This window comes from Populus alba, chromosome 16, assembly GCF_005239225.2.
Source record: "Populus alba chromosome 16, ASM523922v2, whole genome shotgun sequence".
NCBI lineage: Eukaryota > Viridiplantae > Streptophyta > Magnoliopsida > Malpighiales > Salicaceae > Populus > Populus alba.
The window spans coordinates 3,924,771-3,932,374 of NC_133299.1; the positions used below are offsets into that span (position 1 = coordinate 3,924,771).

Here is a 7,604-nt window from a genome sequence, read left to right on the forward strand (position 1 = left end):
CCAACTTGTGCTGTGTGAAATTAAGCTCTCTTGCTTTACTGTTATTACCGTTGTTCATTAATTTCTTCTTAAGGTAGAGCAGGTCCCACGATCACTGGAGACAGATCACATATGTCCGTATTTACATGTTTATAAGTTTGTAACGTAGTGGTCAATTTACTAATACTTTAATCATTATGCCAATAAAGATAATAATATCAAGTCCAATAATTTTAAAAAATAATATAGAGACCCAAAATCAATCTAAACAAGTCCCAATAGGATCCATACACATGATATTTGGAAATAATTCTCCAGGAAATGGAGATGGAAAAACATAAAAACCGCAAGAAAAAGGCACTTGCTTCTGTAAAAGGAAAGTAGACTCTTAGGAATCGTTGTTGTATTTCCCAATTGGAGATTCGAGGAAAAAGCTGAATAAAGAGCAAGAAGTTGCTTCAACATGAAACAATGGATACCCACAAAAGACTAACATCACATTCTCAAGCAACCACCAATATATACCAATATCAATATTAACTTCACTACGCAACAATATAATACTAGCTAGCACCTCAATTATTGTTACACGAGAGAAACAGAGATACCATGGAGGGATTTGTAGCTCAAAATCTTTGCAATGGTAGCAGAGAAGTGAGGATTCAGGCTGCCACTCAACTTGGAAACCTTAATCCTAAGCAAAGGCATAAGTTGGCTGAACGAGGGGTCATTGCTCCTTTGATTTCAATGCTTCAGTCTCAAGATTATGAAGCCATTGAAGCTGCTCTCTTTGCTTTGCTCAGCCTCGCCTTTGGCAATGAAAGGTTAGTCTATCGTTCCTTTCAATTCGTTTCAAATTTATTTGTCCAATGTATATTGAGTGTGGTGCACAAACAAAAGAGATATATAACCTTTATCTGCGTACCAAATAGAATGTCGCCTGCTTGCTATAAAAAGCTCAACGCTTTTGTAGGCAAATTCTCTTTATTTGCTTGTAGGGAACAACAGTGTGAGTATGTGCTCTTTGTTGATTGCATTTTGGCCCTGCCAGAATGACGAAACTGCACTGGTAGCAGAAAATTAGACACAGTAGTCTTCTTGATGGGAACAACAAAATGTAGCGGAATCAGGAGAAAAGATTTTGATAGATGATTAAACTTGATAATTTTCCAGAAACAAGATCCGAATCGTGAAATTGGGGGTGATACCTGTGCTGCTTGAGCTCCTCCAAAGCCAAAACGAGTCGCTGACGGAACTCGTAATAGCAGCTTTCCTGGTCATCTCTTCTTGTGGGGCGAACAAGCTAGCAATCGCGGCTTCGGGGGCTATCTCTGTCCTTGTTAAGATCCTCGGAAGAGAATATGATGACACAGACAGCATTAGCATGCAGGCCAAACTTGACGCTGTAGCAACTCTTCACAATCTCTCAAGTTGCCATCAGATTATTCCATCAATGGTTTCCTCTGGTATAGTTTTTACCTTGCTTCAACTTATTCACAGCTACGAAAAGTCCTCGGAGTTGGTTGACAAGGCGATGGCACTTCTTGAAGATATCATTGCTTCATCAGAGAACGCACTGGCTCAAACTTCTGGTGCAGGAGATGCAATTCGGGCATTCGTAGAAACAATTGAAGAGGGTAATCCCCAGTGCAAAGAGCATGCAGTGGGAATTCTCCTCCTCATCTGCCAGAGCTGCAGAGATAAGTACAGAGGGCTGATTTTAAGGGAAGGTGTGATTCCAGGGCTGCTTCAGTTGAGTGTGGATGGAACATGGAGGGCTAAGGAGAAAGCTAAACAGCTATTGCTGCTTTTGAGGGACTGTACAAGTTATCGGTCAAGAGCTAAACAATCAAAGCGTGAGCTTGTAGAGCAGATTATGCAAGAAATTGATGCAGAGGGAGAGAAAGTAATGGGAACGAAAGCACTTAGGCTAGTAGAGGATATGATTGCAAAGCTCAGTACATGATATGTAATTGATTCTATATACGTTGTCAGGGTTTTGATTTAGTTGTAGGGAGATTGGGAATTCTGTGTATATATTTGGGGCATTGATTGGCTCATGAACCGAGCGCTTTACTATTACTTTCTATGTGGCAAAATATTTTATTGCAGCCTTCTTCCAATATTTGAACTTCTGTTGATTGCCTTGTTTAATGTTGAGAGTGAAGAAATTAGGAAAGGGATTCATGCTTGTGGATCTTAAAAACCCAAAACTTGAAATTTTAACCGATGGAAATCCACAATGAGCTTGAAAATATCCTAAGAACTCAACTACAGCATTTTACCCAAACTAAAAATGAGAAGTATATATATCCCTGACAATCCAAAGGCGAGCATCGATCCAAAAGAGAGCAATTGATTAAATAAAAGTTATTTCAGGCAAAAACTGGAACTTCAAGGGCAGGGTCGGTCGGATCAAATTGCACGCCTCATGCTCTGGAGGCTGCATCCGAAGCGGAGAGCTGGATCTCAGATGGCTTCACATCTTGACTACCACGTTTAGGAGTAGATTTGTAGTAGAAGGCGTAAAGGACGAGCTGGAGAAAACCAAAGAAAGCTCCAATACCATTGCTGACCTGCAAAGACCAAGTTGATGCGTGTAGTTAATTAGGTCAATTTCGTTTATGATTCAGACCAGCCTAGCCATCCATATCAAGAACAGTTGCAGATATTGAATTTACCAGCATGAAGATATCAAATCTGATGAGAGCATAAGCTGTCCAGACACAGCCATTAAGGAAGTTGGCCAATGAAAGGGACAGTGGCATGAATTCCACACTCTTTGTGGTCACAACCTTTTTCTGTGGATATGTATTAAAGCACAGAACGTTAGAGAGGAAGTCAGGGCATGCATGCCATGGCTGGTGGAATTGGATGTCAAGAGAGAGTACTTACGACTATAGTAAGAGGTGAAGCGTACATCATAATGTTGAAGATGTCACAGAAAACTCCCACAAAAAGAGTTCTTCTCGCATGAGTGTGGAAAGCTAGAAAAGTGGTTGCAACAATGGCTGCCATAAAGATTACTTCGCCAAAAAGCACAAGAAAAACCTTCTTCTGGCAAAAGAGAAAGAGGAAGAAAGAAAAACGTCACCACCTGATGAAGGTTAGAAGCTAAGACTTGAAAAGGGAAAAATCTGTAACTTACCCGCCCCTTATTCTGCGTGTCAAAAACGCAAAATATGCTCAAGTAGATCAACTCAAATACAAGACCAACACTGTTAATGGTCACAACAAGAGTGCTGTCTGGTTTAACTATCGGCAGCCCGTAGAGAATCCAGAACAAGCAGTTCAACACCGTCGCGGCATAAGGATAAGGTTGAAACTCTTCCACGTCTTTGTTCTTACAAATGCGATAAAATGTTGGACTGCATCCAATGTTTTGTCGAACAAATGTTAACCCATCGAGCAGATAGAGAAAATCACACGACCAAACTAAGCAAACTAACCCAATCAAAACGCAGCTGACGACTAATATTGTCTACCATATATATACATACCACTGCTTGCGTTTGTCATGTTAATAAAACAGCAAAAAACAAAAAACAAAAAAAGTTCTTGTGTGTGTCTGTGTGGAAGGTGGTATCGATGGTGCTGGGCTCAGAATGGTTTCTGTATATTGCTTTGAAAAATGATTTGCAAATCTCTCAATTTCTGAAACTGAATATTGAAAATACTTTGCATACATGCATGCAATATAAATGGACTTGAATGTATATATGATCGTAATGATATTTACACTAATACATGCACGCATAAATACATTGAAAATGCATATAATAAATGGACATGGATGGTCTGAGATGTTACACTGGAGATAAAAATAAGCCAAAGGAGATGACATTCCCTGCCAAAAAAAGAAGAAAAAAAAAACGTTACAAAAAGAAGAATATATCTTCATGGGAAATCGTGCTTTCCTTGAAGAAAATAAAATTTGCAATATAAATTCCTAATCTTTCCCAAAAAAAAAAAAAAAGAGAATCATGAATGCGTGAGGTAATTAATTAAGTACACGGAGTAATTAAGGCCGTCCCCTTCCCCTTCCCCTTCCCTAGACAATCTTTGCCAGATTCTCCATTAATTAATATCTTTATCAGAATGAAGGAAAAGAAACACGAATCAAAGGTCAAATTGTGTTCATGATTTTTGTACCTATTTTATATCTTTTTTCAAAATTAATCTCCAAACTATGCAATGAGTTTTACTTTTTTGTAAGTTAATCTCCACTGTGACGTATAAACAATGCCCGTTAAAGACCTTAAAGTAGATTCATAAAACGTTACAAGGGAAAAAGAAAGGTAAAGACAAGAACATATATATGTAATGTGTATCAGAAAAAACGGACGTCGACACAAAAGCTTTTATTCCTAAGAACAAGACATCAAAACTGTATGAGAAGCATGAGAAACAGAAGAGAAGCCGTAAAACCCTAGCTAGTTTTCGAGAAATCAATCTGAGAAAGTTGTATACTCAGATGGAGTGGCAGAAAGGTTGCAGAAGGTTGAAGAAAGAAAATATACCGATAATCCCAACAACGTTACGAGCAGCTTCAGCAGACACCATCTTAGCAGATCAACAATCTCAGGGAGACTTTATGAGAGATAGAGAAGAGGCCTATGCACACACACATACATATATATATATATATATATATATATATATATATATAGAGAGAGAGAGAGAGAGAGAGAGAGAGAGAGAGATCGGAGGCGGGCCTAGTTGATGAGTTTTACGTGTAGTGAATAACTGACAGGATAAGATGATCTCATGATTTTCGTTGTAGTTCAAAAAATTAAATATCCATTAAGGAAATTGTTGGATTAAATTATATTCTATATATATCCATGGATTTATTAGAGAGATATTTAGGAGTGTCTATATACACTCCTTCCTTCCCAATTAAGAATATCTCTCTAATAAATCCATTAATTTATATTTCTCACCCTTCACGTCATTAATTAATCTCTTCTCTGCTGGATAAACACGATAAAAGCATTGTGATTACAACATAGGAATCAATTTTATTCTGTATATATGTATATGTATGTATATAGGAATCAATGTATAGATATGTATATGTATATGTATATGTATATGTATATGTATATGTATGTATTCCTTCGTTCCCGAGAATTTCTCAAATAAATCCCTTTATATTTTCTACCCTTCACGATAAAAGCGTTGTGATTAGGAGATAGGAAAGTTTACGAATTCTCTGGCACGGAATGGTCATGACTCATGAGTAGACGATTAAAACATACTTCATATGTGTTAAGAGGATTATCATAATTAATTAACCTTTTACACCAATTAAGAAATTAATTAATAATTTTAATCTTGGGATTTGTTTAACAATTGAATGCAGTTATTAGGATATTAAAATCTAATTGAAAATCACCATCCAATGTTTAGGTAATTGATTTATTATAAGAAGGTATCATCTCATTTTCCATGTCTAAATATAAACTATTGAATTCAAATATATTGCATAATAAAATAAATAAATAAATAAATAAACTCAAGTCCTTATATTTTATGGTTAGTGTTTAATAACTATATTTTTTTCAATACATAAATTATTTTTTTCAATATGTAAATTTAATAATAACACATGCTAAGAGTAAAATAAACTTTTTATATTTTATTTTAGATTGTCTATCATCAATTAAAGTACACGACAGACAAACAATCACTTTATCTTATTCAATGTTTGGGTAATTGATTCCATATAAAAATGAAGTATCCTCTTGTTTTCCACATCTAAATGTAAATCATTGAATTCAAATCTAATGGTTATATTGCATGATAAAAATAAAAAATAAGAAAAAAAAACTCAAGTACTTATATTTTATGGTTAGTGCTTAATAACTAATTTTTTTATTATTATTTTCCTTACTCAAATTATTTTTTTTAATATGTAAATTTTATAATAACATGCTAGGAGTAAAATAAACTTTTTATATTTTATTTTATATTTTCTATCATCAACTAAAGTATAGGACATAAAACAATCACTTTATCTTATAAAGCATTACCAAACATAATTTTATCTGTATTTTCTATTTTGTTTTGTTTTTTCTATCTTTGTTGTCTCTATCTTTTTCTTTTTTTTTTCTGGGATAGTAACTAAACACTATTATGATATTCATTAGATTTCAACTTAAACTAAATCCTTCATCAACACATAAAATAACAATAATTTAACACTATTTATATTTTTTATTTCTCTAACCTAATTCGAATTATTGAGTTATAAACTAATGGCGAGATTTAGAACATGATGATGGCCATGTTATTATATAAATGACTATAAGAGCCATTGCCTACTCAAGTAAATTCAAACTTTAATAATGATAGTTTTCTATTTGATTTTTGTTCTTGATTTAGATAGTTGTTTTAATAATAAGATTTTTCTAAAATATTCATGATGAAATTATAGGTTAAGAAATCCTCTAATTCTCTTAGAGAAATAACTTCTAGAACTCTTGTACCAAATTTTCAAAATTACACCACACTAAATATTGCCATTTACCTTGGATTTAACACAGTGATGAGAAGATTTAGTCGCAGATTCACCTGGCGTGGACCGAAGAGTAGTCGTGGATCTATATGGTAACTCTTATCAAAGTAACTTAGATCTTTAAGAAGTTATAATACTACAAGAGCAAAACTATAAAAATGTCATTTACACCATTATTGTTTTTTAATTAAGTCCTTTACTAATAAAATTACAAAATCAAGTGATGTGATTTGTAATATTTTAAAAAATCAATTAAAAAATTTAAATTTAAATTGAATGTTTATAAAAATGTAGAATACATTACTTATACATACTTTATATTAATTATTGTGTTTTTTAGTTTCCTTGTTTTTAATTCATTTCAATTAATAAACAAATAAATATTAATTGATGAACACGTGTGTTTGAAAAAGGTATGTGTTGTATAAAATGTCTCCTGAACGCCTAACAAGGAAATAATTCAAAATATTGTGTCATATAAAATGTTTCCTGAGCTAACAAGGAAGTAATTCAAAATATTAAAATATTATATAGACACACACACACAATATAGTAACTGTGAAAGAAATACTTTGGAAAGAAACTCCATTAGTCATAATAGTAATAGAAGGAGTCAACTATATCCCAATAGTCGTTTTACTTTGTTTTTGTTAAAAATGACTTGGTTTTATATATCTTTAGAATGTATACGAATCCCTCAATAGGATTTTAAGTTAATTTATAATATAAATAAAATGCTAGTATTATAGATTTATTTTTTAGTATCATAAAATTTTGTATTGAAAAATGAAAAGATGATGTTTGCATTTTTTAAAATAAAATGAAAAATAAACGAACTAATAAATTCTAAAAAATATTGTGAACTCTAATTAAAGACTAAAATGAAATGTTGACCAGCTTCCTATCAAGAAGCAAAACATAAATACCCATGCAAATATTTTATCTTGATTGTCTTTTTTTTTTTTAAGGTTTTCTTTTATATATTTTGGAGGTTAATTAGGATCACTGAGTACATGTGATTTTTATTCTTGTAAATGAATCATGCAAATACAAATGATCTATCTAAAATTTAATAGGAAAAAAAAAATTCAAAGATAAATTACAA

At 33.0% G+C, this 7,604-nt stretch overlaps 2 protein-coding genes across 2 annotated transcripts; one reads left to right on the plus strand and one right to left on the minus strand.

The window, feature by feature from the left end:
- Window positions 1-486: 486 nt before the first annotated feature.
- Window positions 487-2,082, plus strand: LOC118050391 (U-box domain-containing protein 45). Its single transcript, XM_035060737.2, has 2 exons — window positions 487-803; window positions 1,153-2,082. The coding sequence occupies exons 1-2, from the start codon at window positions 589-591 to the stop codon at window positions 1,943-1,945; spliced, it is 1,008 nt and encodes a 335-aa protein (XP_034916628.1). The 5' UTR covers window positions 487-588; the 3' UTR covers window positions 1,946-2,082.
- Window positions 2,083-2,300: 218 nt separating this feature from the next.
- LOC118050397 (bidirectional sugar transporter SWEET7b) lies at window positions 2,301-4,542 on the minus strand. The gene is made up of 6 exons (XM_035060750.2): window positions 4,500-4,542; window positions 3,790-3,826; window positions 3,128-3,347; window positions 2,875-3,033; window positions 2,661-2,780; window positions 2,301-2,555 (listed from the first exon to the last, which is right to left on the minus strand). Exons 1-6 carry the CDS (start codon window positions 4,540-4,542, stop codon window positions 2,409-2,411), a joined length of 726 nt encoding a protein of 241 aa, XP_034916641.1. The 3' UTR covers window positions 2,301-2,408.
- Between the last annotated feature and the right edge of the window lie 3,062 nt (window positions 4,543-7,604).

Coding starts and splice junctions, on each gene's coding strand:
- LOC118050391 (XM_035060737.2), top strand. CDS start 589: ATGGAGGGATTTGTAGCTCAAAATCTTTGCAATGGTAGCAGAGAAGTG. Junction 804..1,152: donor CTCGCCTTTGGCAATGAAAG/GTTAGTCTATCG, acceptor ATAATTTTCCAG/AAACAAGATCCGAATCGTGA.
- LOC118050397 (XM_035060750.2), bottom strand. CDS start 4,542: ATGGTGTCTGCTGAAGCTGCTCGTAACGTTGTTGGGATTATCG. Junction 3,827..4,499: donor TAACGTTGTTGGGATTATCG/GTATATTTTCTT, acceptor TTTTTTTGGCAG/GGAATGTCATCTCCTTTGGC. Junction 3,034..3,127: donor ACACGCAGAATAAGGGGCGG/GTAAGTTACAGA, acceptor TTTTGCCAGAAG/AAGGTTTTTCTTGTGCTTTT.